This window comes from Colossoma macropomum, unplaced genomic scaffold, assembly GCF_904425465.1.
Source record: "Colossoma macropomum unplaced genomic scaffold, Colossoma_macropomum, whole genome shotgun sequence".
Lineage (NCBI taxonomy): Eukaryota > Metazoa > Chordata > Actinopteri > Characiformes > Serrasalmidae > Colossoma > Colossoma macropomum.
In genome coordinates, this window is record NW_023494791.1 from 15,012,058 (window position 1) to 15,031,959 (window position 19,902).

The following is a 19,902-nucleotide window of genomic DNA, read 5'->3' on the forward strand; positions in this document are numbered from 1 at the left end:
ATATATATATATATATATATATTTTGTAAGCTGATCTAATTAGATATTTACAGACAGCAGATTTGTAACATACTACAAAGTAGCAGTTTTTGCAGTTTCATGCCAGCATTTAGACAAATCTTAGTTGGATGATATAAATACCTGGCCTTACTTACAGCTTTGCTTAGGCCAGGAAGGCCTACCTCTTGGGCAAATAAATATGCCAATGTTATCCAACTTTCTCTGTTGCATTATAAATGAAGACACTTGTTTTTACCTCCCAACAATTGCCATTATGTTTGGCAGTCATGAGTGGTACAACAGAAGAGAAAAGAAACATGATGGGCTTAATATTGCCGTGAGCACTACCCAACACTTTCTGAAAAAAATCTCCTTTAACAATTACAGAAAAAAATGTTTCAGAGTAAACAACTAGAAATATATATACAATGAAAATAAGATATTAGTGTTAAATTCATGTGATTAGAGCTGCTTTGTGGTTTGGCAGGGGTAATGTTCTCCCCATCACTGGACCAGCAAACTCTATTACTCAAACCATCTGTGGCCACAACAGAGCACAAAAACACTTTTCAACCTCACACCTACACCCCCGTATATCATCACTTAATGAGTCATGACTTAAAGAGTATATCCAGAGATTCTAGTAAACTACACACAGTATCTTCCCTGATGGCACTTTCTTTTGTAAACGCTTTTTACATAAATTTGCTCCAAGAGCAAATATATACACCTGGATATATATATATATATATATATATATATATATATATATATATATATATATATATATATATATATATATATATATATATATACCAGGATATTCCAAAAATAATCCCCAGATTTTCTCTTACAGAATCCATACAGAACACAGCTTATTTCAAAAGTAGTGGCTTGGTTTATTAAGTCATTTAAGGCGATTTCTACAGGAAATTCAGTGATCTTTCCACGTGTGGTAAAAAACAAGGATCACTAAATACAATGATTTAGGACATTACATAGAAAGTACCAGGCTATGTAGTTCTCCTTCTGACGGTCAGCAACATGGGATAAGGAACTGCCTGACGCATTGAATAGTGGGTGAAACTCAAATCTGGGCTTCGGGGGGAAAAAAAGCAGGCTGTGTCTTACAGTGCAATAAACTCAACACTTCCCATTTCACTTAACAGTTAGACATAATTTGTAACCAGGTCAAAGCAAAGGGGGCAAATATTGGGAATCAGAAACAATTGGTCCAAAAATGGTCCTCTGACAAGCTATTGGCCATAACATTTTAAATATACAGTACTGTGCAAAAGTTTTAGGCACCCAAGAATATTGGGTAAAACAATCAGCAGTAAGTGTGTTTTGCCAGTGAGAAAAAAAGATTTTTTTAAATGATATTTGTTAGAAGCATACAGTTAGAAGAACACAGGCTTGGTTCCTGATTTCTTGGCACACTCCCTCCACTGCATGGATTAGCTACATTCTACCAGCAGCACATCTGATTGGAAATGTTTAATCTAACACATTGATACATCAAATCACGAAGTACTGTTCATTTGTTTTTATTCTTATGTTAGGGCTTTGTTTTTACAAGTAAAACCTTACTGCCAAGATAAACCGTTTTACATATAATTTTCTCAGATGCTTAAGACTTTTACATAGTGCTATATATAATGTTAACTCTGACTAAAAGGGGAAAATTCTGAAGCAGTTCTAGATCACAGTAAAGGATGAATAACAAGCCCCACTTTGTTCACCCACAGGGAATTCTGATCATAGTTATTACTCACTTATAAGAAATGAAAACGTTTGAGCCTGTGACCAATTAGGAAACTAATTTGCACACAGTTCACTGTAGCAACTGAAGAACTTGATTACCATCTACACAATTTCTGGGATGTCTTCAAAACTGCTTGTGCAAACGTCGATGAGCTAACAAGAGTGTTAACATCCTAGAACATATGAAGAAGCTCAAATTCCCACAACCATCCATTTACAACCACCACTCATGAAGGGAAGCAGAACAGTAGAGGGGAAAAATACAAAACAATAATGCATGCACACTTGTATATAACAGTGCCTCTCAAAGAGAATCCATCACAAACCCCTGACTTAACTTTTTTATATATAAAAATTTAAGTCATACGTTTGGGAAGGATTCTCTTTTTCCCTCAACTGCTCTGCTTCCCTTTATGAGTTCATCAGTTTAATGTCTTCTCTTTGTAATGCTCTGCATTTTTGTTTTTTTGTGTACTCTTAACATACCAGACCAGCAAATGCTTCATCAGATGATGATTATAATCAGGTGTGCTAGACTAAGGAAAACACAAAACTATCCAGATCATGGGACATGAGACTGATACTAGGAACCAAGTGAGGCTGTGTACTTTGCTGTTTGTAGTCCAGAGCACAGGTGGGGGGGTAAGGAATATGAGGCGTGAAAATCCCATCCTAAATACAAAATCTTTTTTTCTCCGATTTGCCCAGTGCAGTCCCAGACCACATGGTCATAGCCAGAACAGGAAGAGCAGTGCAAGAGTTAGCCTGTGGGCAACTCTTATCATGAAAACAGAATGCCTGCAACATTGCCCAACTTCCCCTGTCAGATCCACATACAAAGACAGAGCAGAACAGGAGAGTTAGCCCTGAACTGAACGAGACTAGTGTCGAATGATAACTGGTAAAATATCAGTGCATACAAAGGGAATACCATCAGAGGTCAACACACTGAACTCACCTCTATCATTTGATAATACAGTCAAAAGGAAACAACATGCACAGATATCCTTCTTCCCTTTTATCATGAACTTTCCTCTGTATTACTAGGAAGATGCTGTTGCTCCACTTAATTTTCTAGGAACAGAAATGAAAAAAGCAATAATAAAAAAAAACGTCTGTGTCTTCTCGTTACCGATTCTGAGATTAACTACAGAGCGCATTTAGAACTTCGAACTGCCATTTAGAATTAAATAGCATAGCAGTAAGTTGCATAGTACTAGATACTCTAAATGGCATGGTCCTAGGAACTATAGGTCTCATTCACCAACCGCTCTTAAGAAGAAATCTCTTCTTAAAACCCACTTATGCAGGTTTTATGGCAATTCTGACATTCACCAATGTTTTCTTATTTGGGTTTTGTTCTTAGGTAAGAATAGAATCTACACACACTCAAAAGCACAAAGGTGTGAACAATTCTGCAGTTTAAGAACACGTCATGAATCTGATGTAGATTTTTTCTTATCTTTTTAAGAAGAAACTCAAAAAATTCAGAACGATACTGGTGAACAAGACCCTATGTTCTTAGAACAGGGAAAAAAGTCTAATACAGTGCCCTGATCCCAATTAAATGTTAACAAGTGTATATAACTCTCTCAAATTCAGGTCCAACTGCTCCACCACCTGTTCCTTACCAGTATGAGTGGTGTGTGACAGCATAAACATCTACACAAAACAAACAAAAAAAAAAATTTCTAATCTTTACGCTTTAATTAGAGTTCAACTGTTTTAAAATATAACTCACTAACAGAATTGTGATATCAGGCAAATGCTAAAAGTAATATATATATAAAATATTAAATATACTAAATAACATAGAATAAAGTCAAATTTAACAAATACATTTATTTATTTTTCATCATGTTACAGCAGAGACAAACGATAACCGTGTTGTGTCACAAAGAACAATGGAACACAACAATAAAATGGTTCAGGAGATTTTTGAAACAGTCACCTATTAACTTTACAACATTAAAGCAGATACAGCCTGCAGACACCGCTCCACATTACCTTCAACAACATTAAACCGACAAAACCACCCAGTGCAAGGCTTATTGATTATCGACCACAGCCGAAAGTCTTGTTCCACTCCTCATAAAGTTCAAGGTCTTTTGTAGACACGCTGGGGCGTACAGTCTTAAGAGCTTCTTGGAAGTCACAGTAACGTATAGGACGCACCTGCTCAGGTGTGATAGTGGCGATGTCACTGAGCTGGATGCTGCGGATTGGGCCAAGTGCTGCCTCACGGCAGAGCTGTGTCATGTCGGCCCCTGAAAACCCCTCCGTGCCTAACACTATGTTCTCAAGCTCCTCAGCTCCCAACTGGCTCTTCTCCCGTGACATCAGGTTGGTCACTATCTGCAGACGAGCGGCAGCCTCTGGAAGTGGGATGTAGAGTCGTTTGGCAAGGCGACGGCGGGCAGCTTCATCAATTTCCTGTGGCCGATTTGTGGCTCCCACCACCAAGATACGATCCTCAGAGGAGGTGGCAGCTCCATCTAGCTGAACAAGGAACTCTGTCTTAATACGGCGAGATGAGTCATGCTCTCCGTCCGTGCGCTGAGAAAGTAGGGAATCAATCTCGTCTATGAAAATGACTGCTGGTTGATGGCATCGGGCAATAGCAAAGAGTGCTCTCACCATCTTCTCCCCCTCCCCCACCCACTTTGATGTGAGTGAGGAAGCACTGATGCTGAAGAATGTGGCTCCAGACTGGCAGGCTATGCACTTGCCTATGAGTGTTTTGCCTGTGCCTGGAGGCCCAAAAAGGAGGATCCCCTTAGGTGGACCTCTGAGACCAGTGAAAATATCTGGCCTCAGCATGGGCCACACTACAATCTCTTTAATGGTGGCTTTGGCAAACTCAAGCCCAGCAATATCATCCCATGCCACAGGTGGGCCATGGTCCATAATTTCACTCATGATCAGTTCAATTATCTTGGGCTCAAAGTTCTTTAGTCGCTCGTCAATGGGCTGGGCGTCTTGTGGTGGGTCATCCCTTGCACTGCCTTCCTCCTCCTGCCTTGGCATGGGTGAGACAAATTTGGAGTAGGCTCCCCGTGACCGGTTTGCCCCGAGGCATTTTTTTGTTATGGTGCCCACATTAGCTGATGGGCCCCGCTGGCCCTGTTGAGAATGCTTTTTCTGCTGGTCAACAATAAGCTGCTCTCGTGCTGTTTTAAAATTAGTGCCCGGACCCTCCTCCCTTCTCCGTCCACCACCTCCAAGTTCTTGCCCTCCTTGGTTTGGAAATGGGCCTCTGTTGCTTTCAGTTCCTGAACTGTAAAAGTTCTTCCTTTTGGAGGAATTTGTAGATGAGAAGAACACAGACTGGTGATTGTTAGCACTGGACGTGCTTGTGTTACCAAAGCTGGACTGTGGAAAAGAACTTGAGTTGATAGGGGAATTACGAGTATTATGACCAAAGAGAGGTGTGACCCCTGCTTGACCTCTTGGGATATTATGGGCAGAAGGAAGGCCAGTTTGTGCTCCCTCCCAGCTTCTAGCCTTCTCTGCAGCACTACTCACAGAGTTACTCACTGCACTTGCCAACTCAGCACTGGGAAGACACACAGTCAAGTGATGCTCTGATTTTAATCCACTGGCAGAAACACAGTCAGTGTTACTTCTGCCCTCACTCTTGCTGACCTCTCCTCCAACAATGATGTCAACATCGGCTGGATCCACAGGGAACTCTGACCTGGCTTGCATCATCCTCTGTACGCACGGCAGGCTGAACACATTTTCAGTCGTTAGGGACGACTCCCATTTGTCACTGTGGTTCCTCTGATTGCGGGCCAGGTGAAGGGCGCTGTCAGCGTAGTTGTTGAGCCCTGTGCGCTGGTCGTCTGAGTCCAGGACGGAAGCGTATCGCTCAGAGTAGGTCCTGAGCAGGCTGGCAGCTCCGGCTGGAGAGAGCTCAGCACTCGCCCATGCATACTGAATGGACAGGATGTGTGCCCGATAAGCATCGGCCGTCTGTTCAGGTGTATATGTGCCAGATGAAATGTCAAAGGACCTCCTCTGCCACTCGCCAATGTGTGCGCTGCTCATGCCTGGCGTGCTCCAGTCTGTTTAAGGAGTGGTCACAGGATCAATTAAAAATTGGGTAAGAATTGGGTTAGAAGAGTGGCCACACTACTTAGAGCTTTCTAGACAAATAGAGGCACCAAACTATGACAACTTACAAAAACATAGAATAATTACTTGTGTTATCTCTTAAATAACACAAGTCATTGCAGTTGCAGCTTTGCAATCAGACATTACTGTATTCTTTTTTTATTTATTTATTTATTTATTTATTTTTTGTAAGATTAATTTTTCAAGAGGGAAGCATTTTTTAACAGCATTGCCGCTTTAAGCTATAATTTTGCTTTGGGTAATGTTACGCCTGCTTAAATTGTGCTTTATATGTAATGTACCGCATGTAACGCTAGCTACAAAGCATTAAAATAAGCATTTTAGTTCTCTACAACCTGGTCATTCATGATCATAACACAACCACAAATTAAAAATGGAATTGAAACGGCGATTGAAACATTGTGTAAAGATGTAATTACACCGTGTAAATATGGAATTAGCTGTAAATAAATGATAAAAGTCCCTCATGAACTACGGAGTGGACATGCTAATCATGAAGCTTGTGGTGAATATCTAGCCTGCTAGCTGTATTGCTAGTTGGTTGAGTTGTAGGACGAATAGTTTCTCAAGTTTCTCCTCAGCAGTACTTGTCTCCTGTTTACATTTCCCCATGCACGGGACAAATAACAGCTTACCTCAGAAACTTATGTACGTCTTGGGGTTTATAATTTAGTGATGTGTATCATATTCCAGCCTCACACATGAAGATACAAACAACTTCCACCGAACTTCCCGCCGCCTCAGCGCCGCCTCTTCCTCCCGCTGCTCTCGGAGTCTTGCTGCCACCGTGTGGTGTAAAAGGTCACTCGGCAGAAAACTACAAAAACTACAACAACCAGAAGCCCATGCGGCGCATGTTTGCGTCTAGGATAATCCATGCCTGCGACTCATACGTCAGATCATGACAGTATGGATAGGATAAAGAGGTCCCGGGGATGTCTAGACTGGTAACTGGGAACAACCGCTTTGCTTAGCCAGCGTCTAAGGGAATCTAAATTCAAGGCTCTCGTCCAGGCGCGGAAACCGCCTCTGTGTTTCGCTGACAGACCTCAAACACGAAGACAGTCACGGGAAGCGAGTAGGATTGCTAGCTTGCTAGCTGCCCTCCACGTTAGCTTTTCATACACATTCAGAGCAAAGCCATCCTCCTCTGGAGAATTTGGAAGCGGAGCCACGGAGTCACACCCTTATATTCAGGATCCGCAGGGTCTCTGCAGTCACTCGGGGCTGTCGGAGGAGTTTTATGTTCAGTTGTTTGTTAACTAGCTAACATTCAGTCGGTTATTTAAGACGACTTTGGAGTTAGCTTGCCATAACTTACTTGAGGGAAAAAAGCAATCCTCTTCTTCCCAGAAATCATGTACTTCCAGTCTCCGACTACTTTGTTGGGGGACAGATAACGTTAGCCGGTTAGCTATCAGGCTAGTCAGGCTAGTGGGGTAAGTGGGTAAGGCCGGGGCAGGCGGGGCAGGGGACCGTTACTTTTCAGCCTCCGTGTGTTAGCTAGCTAGTTCACTACAGCAGCTGCCCATTATGAACAACGTCACGCCAATGTACACATTTGTTCTGAGAGATGACAACAGCAGCGTCTATGCTGAAGTCTCCAAAATCCTCATCGCTACTGGGAAATGGAAACGACTGAAAAGGGATAATCCTCGATTCAACTTGATGCTGGGAGAGCGGAACCGGCTGCCCTTTGGTCGACTAGGTAAACAGAAAACCAGTGGCTTCCCAGCATATTTTTGATAGTGTATATACACCGATCAGGCATAACATTATGACCACCTCCTTGTTTCTACGCTCATTGTCCATTTTATCAGCTCCACTTACTATATAGGTGCACTTTGTAGTTCTACAATTACAGACTGTAGTCCATCTGTTTCTCTGCATACTTTGTTAACCCCCTTTTACCATGTTCTGCAGTGGTCAGAACCCCCCTTGGACCCTCACAGAGTAGATACTGTTTGGGTGGTGGATCATTCTCAGCACTGCAGTAACACTGATGTAGTGTTGGTGTATTAGTGTGTGTTGCACTGGTACGAGTGGATCAGACACAGCAGTGCTGCTGGAGTTTTTAAACACTGTGTCCACTCACTGCCCACTCTATTAGACACGCCTACCTTGTCAGTCCACCTTGTAGATGTAAAGTCAGAGACGTTAGCTCATCTGCTGCTGCACAGTTTGGGTTGGTCATCCTCTAGTCCTTCGTCAGTGGTCACAGGATGCTGCCCACAGGACACTGTTGGCTGGATGTTTTTGGTTGGTGGAGTATTCTTAGTCCAGCAGTGACACTGAGGTGTTTAAAACTCCAGCAGCACTGCTGTGTCTGATCCACTCATACCAGCACAACACACACTAACACACCAACACTACATCAGTGTTACTGCAGTGCCGAGAATGATCCACCACCCAAATAGTACCTGCTGTGTGAGGGTCCAAGGGGGTCCTGACCACTGAAGGACAGGGTAAAAGGGGGCTAACAAAGTATGTAGAGAAACAGATGGACTACAGTCTGTAATTTTAGAACTACAAAGTGCACCTATATAGTAAGTGGAGCTGATGAAATGGACAATGAGCGTAAAAACAAGGAGGTGCATATATTGAACAGCGTCCTTAAAATGTGGTAACAGAACTAAAAAAAACTTTAAAAGTCCAGTCTCAACCACAATTTCGAAAGCTAGTGAAAACATATACTCAAACTGAAGAATGCAAGGACTGAGTTGTTCTTATTTGCTGTTTTCTAATTCTTTTCTTGAGTGAGAAAAATAGAGAGCACCAAATTAACCCATTATGTCAGAATGCGTGATCATGGGTAAAGTTTTATTTTTAAAAGAAAATGATTTTGTTCCCAAGAAAATGTATGCAATAAAGTTCCAAGATAAAACATAATTCCAAAACCAAAGCCAGTGAACCCACATCAACCCATGTCCACTATTTGCCAAGTGTTTCTTTTATTTTGTCCAGCTTATATAGCTGAATGTATGTTATGATGCTGCTCTGAATATTCAGCATCCTGAGCTATTCTTGGCTTGTCTTATGTTATACTTAAACTTTGTGACACATGTTGATGTATGACTGTCTGTTGATGAAACAAGTGAATAATTCATCAGCAGACCCAGTCAGCCTTCTGCAGTTTAAAAAATATATGTAATGTTAGCTTTTTCAAAGTAATTACCACTATGTCTTCCACAGGTCATGAGCCAGGACTTATGCAACTAGTGAACTATTACAGAGGGGCTGACAAGCTGTGTCGCAAAGCATCTCTAGTAAAGTATGTATTCTGCTTTTAAATTAAGGTTCTTTTGATTTTTTCCTCACCACGTATATAGATATTTTCATGTAATTCATTTAATTGTGTATTGCTTACTATTTTTTCATTGCAGTTAATAGTTGATGTAATGTCATAGCTGGGCTCAAGTTATCATTATGTTGTGCTGTTGGGTGATTTCTGTTTCTTTTTGTGTATATGTGTGTGTATAACAGCTACATTTTAGCTAGATTTTAGACCTTTCACTGAGACTGATTGATTATTTTTGCCCAATAGGTTAATAAAGACTAGTCCAGAGCTGAAAGACTCCTGTAACTGGTTCCCCGAGTCATATATTATATATCCGACCAATCTCAACACTCCTGTGGCTCCTGCCACCAATGGAATCAGCCACCTGAAGAACAACCCCAAGACAGATGAGCGTGAGGTCTTCCTCGTCTCCTATAACACCAAAAAGGAAAACGGGGAGGGAACAGTGTGGATTGCTAAATCATCTGCTGGAGCAAAAGGTGACTGGATTATGTCAATAGGCCAGTTGATAGAAAAGCTCTTTTTCAAGAGAAAAGGTTGGAGTGCCTGTCAGCTTGTCATGGTGTCACAGCTCTGCAAGGCCACAGCACTATAGTTGAGTGTTTCTGTGTGTTAACAGTTTCAAATATATAAAAATGTAAAGTCCCTTATGTGTTGGTTCATGTGTGTTTAGCTCTGTGTAACTCTGCAGTGCTGTGGCCTTGTGCAGTTTGATGTCTGGTGATGTACGTACATTGTATTTGCACGTATGTGTATGTCATTGGACAGACACCCTTTCAAAGAGTTCTAATTAGTGAGTTCAGCTAATTTAAGGTGCACCCATTACTGAGACAGACATTCATTTGTGCACACAGCTTTTATAATGGAAGAGCAATGTTACAATATCTTGTGTAAAGCCTTCCCAGAAGAGTAGAGACTGTTACTGCATTAAAGACTCCCTATTAATACCATTGATTACAGAAGAAAAGTTGGTTGAGCATGCATCTACAATTTTTGCTCAAGTAGTTCATTTTATATGAAATTGTCTGCAAATTATACAGAACCCTTGCCTAATTTAACAGCTTTTTGGTGTGGCAGTGAGGATGACCATCATAATTGTACATTTTTTTTTGTTTGCTTAGGGGCTGGAATATTAATATCTCATGATGCAACTCAGTTGCTTGAGTTCATTGATAATCAGGGACAGGTTCATGTCATTCAGAAGTACCTTGAGAGGCCACTGCTTTTGGAACCAGGTCATCGCAAATTTGATATAAGGTAAGATAAACTATAACTATAACTCTGTATACCTATTGTGGTGTGGTTTGAAACCTAATACAGTAAACTAGACCCTTGGTCTACTAATCCTTTGTTTTAAGGAGCTGGGTGCTTGTTGACCATCAGTACAACATCTACCTGTACCGCGAGGGTGTGCTGAGGACATCCTCAGAGCCATACAATAGCACTGACCTTCAGGACATGACCAGCCACCTCACCAATCACTGCATCCAGAAGGAGCACTCTCAGAACTATGGACGCTACGAGGAGGGCAACGAGATGTTCTTTGATGAGTTCAGACAGTACCTGCTGAGTGTTCACAATGTTACCATGGAGACATCCATCTTACCTCAAATCAAGCAGATAATAAGGTATGACAGGTACCAAACACAGCAGTCGCCTGCTTGATTAGGCCAGCTTCAGACATCTATCAGAGAAAGAGAACATTATATCACAGAAATGGTACAGTTGTTAGAGCTAAGCCAAATTTTAGACAATTATTGTACAGTATTTTACTTCAGTGAATTTCTGGATGTTCTCCTGTTTTAATAGGAGTTGCCTCATGTGCATTGAGCCAGCCATCAGCACCAAGCACCTGTCCTACCAGAGCTTTCAGCTCTTTGGCTTTGACTTCATGCTAGACGAGAACTTTAAAGTGTGGCTGATCGAGATCAACGGAGCACCCGCCTGTGCACAGTCAGTACTTTGGACACTAAAATGTCTCAACTCTTTTTCCTTGAACCCTGAATTATGTCTTGCTTTATGCTCCTAGGTTTGTTTACTGTTGAAAATCTAAGTTTCCCTTGCTGTGACTTACTGAAATATTTTTCATGCCCCCAGGTTTGCCAGTGTTGTGTGACCTACTTATAAGTTACTCATCTGAGAACATGCTTGTTTCTAGACTTTCCAAACAGCTTTTTTCCAGATTTTGACTGAATTATATGGATTCTTGAAACTTGAAAGTTCTTCTTCTTAATGAGAACTGCTGGTTTATTCAGACTTCTGTTCCAGTGGGCTGTTTACTGAGAATAGACATTCTCAGTAATTGTTCCTTTTGAAGTTTATAGACAAATCATAAATCTGTTTCTCTATGTGAGTTTCAAATTAACTATGCTGTTCTCATGGAGAGGGTTATTCCTACATGGGTGATTTCCACAGTTGAACTGTTTTATAGAATTGTTCATCCTGCTCTTCCTCTTGAACAGGAATGTGTGAATCATGATGAGTAATGTTCCTCAAATCTCTGAGCATTATTAACAGTTGTTTTCCTCTTTTCTTTAGGAAACTCTACCCAGAGCTTTGTCAAGGTATTGTGGATGTGGCCATTTCCACCGTATTCTCTCTAAACGCAGATGCCCTCTCCTCCTCGCCACCATTCTCCACCTCTCCGTCTCTCTCCTCCAGCTCATGCTCCTCACCAAAACTCAGAGCACCACAGCAGTTTGGCCCTTTCATTAAACTGTAAGCACAGGGTTCTGTATCCCTGTGGAGCTCCTTCCCTCCAAAGCACGTGCTGCCAGTGGTTTCCTCAAGGACGATCTTTGACCTGTCCTGATGGGCTACCTTGAATCTTGAGCTGTCTACAGCTGAGGAGGGACATAATGTGTAGATGGAGTGGTGGGTGATATAAATTTGCACTCTTTCATGTAACAAATCAAGCGAAATGCTCCTCTGTCTGTCAGTTTTGTCATTTGTGAAAACACGACCAGTGCGGTCAGCGTGAGTATTTGAAGTAAAAGATAAGTCTGCACATTTGCAACATAGCAGCGCACACAATATCTGTTTGTCGGCCCACAGTATAATGATAGGTCTAGCAGCTTATGTTCCCTAGCCTGACAGGCTACTATTGTCAGGGCCCCAGCGATATACTTAGGTTTGCTCACAAGGGAGTTGTAGTAGAAGATGAAGACTGAGGTGATAACACATGGATAGTTGTAGGGATTTGAGTGTGGGTTTTTTTCCACATAGCCAAGGTTTAACTTATTTATGCTCAGCAATTTCAGCAAGATTCCTCAGGGCTGTCCATGGCACCTTGATATGATGTAGGATGGGTTTGAATTTAGTTCCTGTGATTTTTAGTGCCTTACATATCCACACAACTGCTTCCCATTCAGCACAAAGCAGGAATTTCTGAAACATAACTCTGAGACTGCTAAGACAGAGCACTGTAAACGTACATGCTGATGATTCAGTCTTATTGTTTCAGGGATTCCTGATTTGGCTTTTGAAGAAGGCAGATTTGGCCTCTGTAACTAGTCTTACTGTTGGTAAGCCAGAGCTTATGTATGTTTATCTTATTGCTACTATAGTGTGTAACAAATTTTGTCATTTTATATTACTATCTCTTTAGGTTCAGAAAGACATTTACAGTGACAAAGCACTAACGTGTATTGCAAGTTTAGAAAAGTATGTAGTGTGTATATTGCAGTGTGCTTTAGATTTAGCTCATTATTTATAGCCATCCACACCCATTCATATTGTTTTATGTGTTTTATCACCCAAAACTGACAGTCTCTTATTAAAATAGCTGAAGTCTATTAGAGTAGGTAGCTGATTAACTGTATTTGTATTTTATAATGTTCATGATCCATCACATTTTAATTCTACCTCCATGGTAATAAACATGAGACAGGACAGTTAATTCTCCTCATGATCTGATCACTTTTAAAAACTTCCCTGTCATGCTTTTCAAACATTCATATCTCCCTGTAAATGAGTAAAACTGATTTTTTTTTTTTTCATTTGTGGAAGCAGCGCATGATGAAGTAAAAGCATTATATATATATGTATAGTACATAACTAGTAACAGCATTTTCATATCTTTTGTTAAATGCCTATTTTTATAAACTTGCATGTGATGTAAGATCTGTTGTAGCTGGAAAACCTTGATCAGTTTTGGTTTCTTTTCTCTAGATCAGTCCTCATGCTTTTGAGTGTTTATTTTCTGTGTTTATTTGCCTCCCAGGAAGATGTCACTTTTGCCGCCGATTATTTTGTTTTGTTATGACTCAGAGGTAGTGGCCTTCATGAGAGTGTATTGGACATTGAGAGCCACTGGGTCAGCATGTTGCATCTTTATTTAGCATGGGGGATTTATGGTAAGGATTCAGTTTTGTTTAGTGTACATGACAACAAGGTTCCCCACTTTGAACCTTAAAACAGGCTTAACTGTAGCATTGTTTCATTACGCTCCCCCTCTCTCTCTCTGTTCTGATCATTGTGGGATTAGATCATAAGCCACTGCTCAACATGTAGAGTAAATGAGAAGAGCTCGAAGGAATACCTTTGATGTGGTGTTGTAGTCCTGGCACGTTGCAGTGGGTATGCTAATTTGGTAGATCCTGCTAAGGTTTTTAGAAGGAAAGAATGAAGAATGGACTGAAAAGTTGAAAGAAATGTGTAGAGAATGTATAATGACCATTTACAAAGGGAGCCACACATATTTAAACATTTAGTTTCTGCAGTCATATCAGTGTTGGATCACTACAAATTATTTGGGAACTGCTCAGATGCTTTAGGCTATATCAGTATTACCACCTTTTCACCTAACAATTTATAATTTAATTCATAATTCTTTCCATGAAAGGGAAAAGGTGCCTTATAATAACTGTAACATGGAAATGTCTTGAGAAGACTATACACTGAAATAGTGAAGGATGTTCTTTGTTGTTTAATGCTCAGTTTTCTTTTATACCTGGTTATTTATTGTCTTTTTGATTGTGATGTACTTTTCCTTTCTTAGGCATAGTCCTTCAACTTGATTGTTAAAATTGCAGTTCTATAAATTGAAAAATAAAGTTGCGTATGCAGCCCCCCAACCCGAGCTAAAGTGTTACAGCGACATTTCAAATCTAACCAAAGACAAATGAAACTTTCATTTGTGTTTGAATGTTTCTAGTATGTTTTAGACTCTGTAATGTTCAGCTCTGTGGCATGATGTATGTTTACTGTTCTTGGTTGCCTGAAATGGAGAACTCTATTGAAACGTTTTACATTTTTTATTACATGTATATTGAGAAGTCATGTAAGTTTATTTCTGTTTGTGCGTGCTGTTAAACACGTTTTAGATTCTGTGCTTATTAGCAATGATAAGGTTATGCTCTGACCTCTGGAGTGGATACATAGCTCTGAAAGACCCAGTCAAAGTTATAGCCTCCTGCCTTGTGCTCAGCATGTTGGTCCACCCGTCCCCAGAAAAGGTCATCCAACCTACTACATTCTCCTTTTTCTTTTATACAGTTGGCATAAATGAAAACCTGTAAAATGTATTTGTATATTGCATCAGCACCATATCTACAATTTTCATGTCTGACACAAAAAGCATTTCCTATTTTTTGTAAGGCATTGTGCATGGTAAGTGTAGTGTCTGTTGATTATCATATCATTATCAATAAAATTAGTTTTCAAGCTCTGTTGCTTCATTTGGCACCACTAAAAAGGGCATATTTAAAGAAAATATATCTAACAGTGCATTTAACACAAAGGCCTACTTCTTACTTAAAGTGAAGCCATTTAGATGGAAACGTTTTAATAGAGAAAGAAAAGGATAGTCCACTGATTTTTCAAAGTCATTCAGAGTGGGTAATTGTGAAAAGTTGCACTGTAGAGAAACTTACCTAATCAGAATTCTTTACAGTGGTGATGTAGGAACCATGAGTCATGATATACAGACAGCTGAATGCAGAAGTTTGCATTCCTTTGAAAAATACCTTCATAATCCATCTACAAATTAGTGTTCCATGTTTATTTAAAGGTGTTTCTTTGCTGAAAACATCTTACTGTATTGGATTAAAGTAGTAAAAATTGGATCAAGGTAGTAAAGACTGAGTAAGCAATTATCCTTTATGGCACACTCAAAAGTTTGCATATGCTTAGAAATTCTCAAGTTCGGTGGTCACCAGCCTTCCTTCTGAACTACTGTCCTGCAGGGTTTAGTTCAAACCTGCATCTTACATGGTCCTTTCCCTTTACCTAAAACTAATGCATCTGATCCAGTCAATCAAAGACTTCAGAAGCTAATTAGTGGAGCAGGTGTGGAAAGATCTGACTGGAACAAAACTGCAGAAAGTTAGATCTCCAGGACCAGCTGTTTCATTTCTTCAGATATCTCTAATTAATGTGGCCAATAAGCAACACATGTTGCTTGTAACGTCTTATTTAAGGCAAACAAGCTAAAATATTAGGAAACAAGCTGACTTTCAAGCATTTTGCTCTGGGAGGAAATTTAAAGAGATATTTGTAGTTACAATGGATTTGGTACAGCGGCTTTTAGAAGCCCTAAAACAGAAAATAGTGACCTTCAGCAGATGAAAGGTATCAAAATGGGATAACATTACTGACAGTGGAGCCAGTTAGACATGCAAGAAATATGAGGAGCCAAAAAACAAGAAAAATAATAGATAGAACTACCAGAAAATTTGTCAGAGATGTTCACAAGAATCCAAAGTAAATGGCAGGAGACCTGAAAAGTGGAATGAAAGTCTCCCCACAAACAAATGACCACTGTACAGATCTGGAATGTTTGGGAGAAAAGCTCACAGGAAGCCATTTCTAGTGCAGCTCAGTTGGCACAAGAACAAACAAACTTTTGGAGAAGAATACCATTCCTAGAGTCGACCGCGATGGAGTCTCTTGTTTTTTTGTTAGTGTTTACGGAACTGGAGCGCTGCAAAAAGAGGACGGTAGAGTGGAGGCAGTGAGTGAGTCTGTTGTCCAAAATATAAAGCCCAGTCAACAGAGAAATGGTTTCAAATGGAAAAAAGTGAATATTTTGCCATAGCCTTCCGACATAGACATGGCACATTTCACATCAAACTACTTCGATTGACTTTGTCTACAACTTAATTATCAAATTATGATAAATAAATAAAATCAGAGGTGCTACCATCCTTGTCCAATTAGCTGACAGTTAGGTACAAACAGAATGTCACTGGTCTAATAGGACCTGGGACTATTAGATATATGGATTAAGCTGAATGATCAGTGGCCTGTTCAGTTGTTTAAAACTGTACCCTGCGTTCTTAGACATGTGAAAACCTAGAAATATGAATTCAAGGCATTACAGTCATTACATCATTATTATTAGGACGTAAAATGAGACAGTTTTCTCACAGTGGTTGAATGTGTAGAATGGTTCCATAATCTTTTTTTTTATTTGAAGCTTTTATCTTAGCAGGGATGAAAACCCAGAAAAACTGCGTAACCTTTAGTTTCCCATATAGTGTTAAACAGTGTGATCCAGTTTGATCTACTGATTGATATTAAAGAAAGAACAGAACAGACACAACCCTGCTAGAAAAACCAGCATAAACCAGCATATTTTGTGTTTTGGATGCTGCTATGCTGGTCAACCAGCATGACCATGCTAGGGTGGCTAGCTAAACCAAAACTAGACCAGCGTGGAATTCTTGCTGGTCTGTGCTGTTTTTTTTTACAGCAGGGAAAAGTGTTGAGCATCCACAAAATGACGAGGATGACTAAAAATACATAGTATTGTCTTGTATTTTCATCACATTTATTTATTTATTTTTTATTCTGATATCCTGACGTACCTGTACGCTGATGTATAATGATAATTGATATCAATTGTGAGAAAAGCTTAAGTGACTGAATAACTGGACAATATTTCTGAAAACTATATATCAGCTTTCTGAGAACTCGCATATTGGTTTACAACCGCCTGTCATCTCATTCTGCTAAGCCGAGTGTTGACTATGAACCAAAACAAGCGAGCCACCAGAGGGAAGCAGAGTCCGTGAAAATCACATTAAATGTTCTTCAGAAACTAAATGCTATTAGCAAACCGTGTAAACTGAACAATAATGCTCCCTGAATATTCATTGTGTTCAAATGTACCCTTACAAAAACACCTGTAGGAATTCTGCAGAAATATTCCCACAAAATTACTGTACAATTCCTGTGGAATTACTGTACAACTCCTGCAGCTCTGCTTAAAGGACACTGATGGGCCTCTGTAGAACAGTCAAACCAGATGTAGTATACTCATCGTAAATAAATAAATAATCATATCAGTATAAGGAACAAAAGAGTAGAGAAAAGGACTTTTTCAGTGGGCTATTTATTGAACAGTTTAGTAAACTGAATAGCTATTTGATGCACAAATGATGCACAAATTCTAGGCTATAGAAAACAGAATTGATAAAATAAATCAAAGTAGCTGCTTACACATACACAGGGTGTCCCAAGAAATTGACATCATTTCGTTGTCTAATAACGTAGCCAATTCTCTCTCAAATGATCTCAAATTTTAACAAAATGTGTAAAAACTAACCAAGTTTAATTTTTAATGTTTTTTTCAGGTTGAAGAATGGCGTTCACTAGAAATGAAAAGGCATTTTGTGTGTTAGAATATGCTCAAACACAGTCAAACAAGAGTGTGCAGCGTGCATTTTCGTGAAAATTCAATAAAAATGCACCAACTGGAAAGCAGATTTGGACATGGCACAAAAAATTCAAAGAGGAAGGCTGTCTGTGCAGGGCAAAGGGATCTGGACCAGTATCGGAAGATATTACATTTGTGAAGCTCTGTGAAATCGGTTATAAAATCTACATCCCTCTGAATTTCTTGTTCGAGTTTTGATAAATAAATCTTGTATCGTTCAACATGAAGCCTATTTAATTTCGTTTGCCTCGGACATGTAGTTACTCAGATATTCACATCTCAAATGATGTCCATTTTTTGGGACACCCTGTATAACACATTCCTATGCTACAGTAGTGATGTACATAGTGCGAATGTTCTCACTCTTTTCCTTCATGATTACTTGTCCTGTGATGTTTGTCTTTCTCCTTCTGTTGCTTTAATTACAATATTTATGAATAAATCATCAGCATTTATACAAAATGTTATAACAGAACTGGCAAATTTAAGCAGTTTGAGCAACCTGTACACATCCCAGTGAGATTGTGGGTAAATATTTACCTCAGCATTCAGCCTGAAAATGAGAGAAACAACAGTTGTGATGTGCAGTGTGTATAAAGTACCTTAATACACTCAGTGAGTACTTTATTAGGTTCACCTACCTTTCATCTGCACTCCACTTTCCATACCTGTGCAATCTGTAGTTGTACAATTACAGACTGTAGTCCATCTGATTCTTTGTAAAATTAGTAATCCCACCTTAACCCTGTTCATCAATGGTCAGGACCCCCACTGAGCAGGTATTAATTGGATGGTGGATCAGTCTCAGCCTGCAGTGACATTGACGGGGTGGTGCCGTGTTAGCGTGTTGCGTTGGTATGAGTGGATCAGACATACATTCCTACTTTGTTCGTCCACCTTGTACATATAAAGTCAGAGACAGTAGCTCATCTATTGCTGCACAGTTTGTATTGGTCATCTTCTGGTCCTTCATCAGTGGTCACAGGATGCTGCCCACAGGATGCTGCTGGCTGCATATGTTTGGTTGGTGGAGTATTCTTAGTCCAGCAGTGACACTGAGGTGTTTAATAAATCCAACAACACTGCTGTGTCTGATCCACTCATATCAGCGCACCATATACACAACACAACATTTTTAGACAGTCTGTTGAATACAAATAGTTCCTTCAAAGAAGTTCAAATAACCACACTCAAGATGGGATAATAACAATAAAGGTAATTGTGGACTAGTTAATTATCTTGGTATTATTGAGGGGGGTGAGGCACAACATCTGACTGACTTGATTACGTTTTTCCTCCTATGATATGATGGTATATACTCTACGGCATAGAACGCAGGACGCAGCACCCACTCTAAACTAGTCAGGCTCCTCTATCTTGTCTGAGTAGCAGGAGGGAGGACTACTTATCCACAAGTTCTGTGTCTGACTTACAGTTTGTTCTGCACAATTGAAGATGAAAAATCATAACAGTCTACATGCACTAAGGAGAAATAAAGGAAGAAGAATCCTAACAAAAACAAGAGGATTCCAGCACCTTGTATGTCCCTGGAGTTCAGTTCAGTCCAAAAATGATTGATGCAACTAAAAACCCATTTTGTTGTCTTTATTTAAGTATGTACATTTTTACTACTGCCCAACACCCAAACATCTGTACAACAGGACAGACAAGGCGGCAAGAGCCGAGTGAACATAGCAGGCGGCCTGAGAGGTGGGAGGGGGGTTTGCAGGAAATGTATGTAGGGACATATGCATTCATATTCACACATAAAGGATAGGATATCCTGTATCATGTGCTCTCAGTAAAACACAGAACTGATAGACAAAAATGTTCCATCAATACACTAAAAATAAACTGTTGGTTTATATCACAGGTCATCCAGCTGCCCCCAAGTATGAGATTTAATTTTTCATTGTGGATTAAAGGTCTTATATTCTCAATTTAAACCTAAAGTAACAATTTCATGCCTGGAAAAATGCAAGTAAATTAAGAGTAACAGTTGAAAGCTATCTCCAAAATGAAAAACAGGTACATATAAATGTTC

At 39.9% G+C, this 19,902-nt stretch overlaps 2 protein-coding genes across 2 annotated transcripts; one reads left to right on the forward strand and one right to left on the reverse strand.

Moving 5' to 3' along the window:
* Window positions 1–3,586: 3,586 nt before the first annotated feature.
* fignl1 (fidgetin-like 1) lies at window positions 3,587–6,770 on the reverse strand. Its single transcript, XM_036574045.1, has 2 exons — window positions 6,537–6,770; window positions 3,587–5,831 (listed from the first exon to the last, which is right to left on the reverse strand). Exon 2 carries the CDS (start codon window positions 5,812–5,814, stop codon window positions 3,820–3,822), a length of 1,995 nt encoding a protein of 664 aa, XP_036429938.1. The 5' UTR covers window positions 5,815–5,831; window positions 6,537–6,770; the 3' UTR covers window positions 3,587–3,819.
* A 122-nt stretch (window positions 6,771–6,892) lies between these two features.
* On the forward strand, window positions 6,893–13,130 carry ttl (tubulin tyrosine ligase). The gene is made up of 7 exons (XM_036574046.1): window positions 6,893–7,609; window positions 9,094–9,172; window positions 9,446–9,678; window positions 10,321–10,456; window positions 10,558–10,827; window positions 11,009–11,152; window positions 11,738–13,130. Exons 1-7 carry the CDS (start codon window positions 7,435–7,437, stop codon window positions 11,919–11,921), a joined length of 1,221 nt encoding a protein of 406 aa, XP_036429939.1. The 5' UTR covers window positions 6,893–7,434; the 3' UTR covers window positions 11,922–13,130.
* Window positions 13,131–19,902: the final 6,772 nt, after the last annotated feature.

Coding starts and splice junctions, on each gene's coding strand:
- ttl (XM_036574046.1), top strand. CDS start 7,435: ATGAACAACGTCACGCCAATGTACACATTTGTTCTGAGAGATGACAAC. Junction 7,610..9,093: donor GCTGCCCTTTGGTCGACTAG/GTAAACAGAAAA, acceptor TGTCTTCCACAG/GTCATGAGCCAGGACTTATG. Junction 10,457..10,557: donor CATCGCAAATTTGATATAAG/GTAAGATAAACT, acceptor CTTTGTTTTAAG/GAGCTGGGTGCTTGTTGACC.
- fignl1 (XM_036574045.1), bottom strand. CDS start 5,814: ATGAGCAGCGCACACATTGGCGAGTGGCAGAGGAGGTCCTTTGACATT.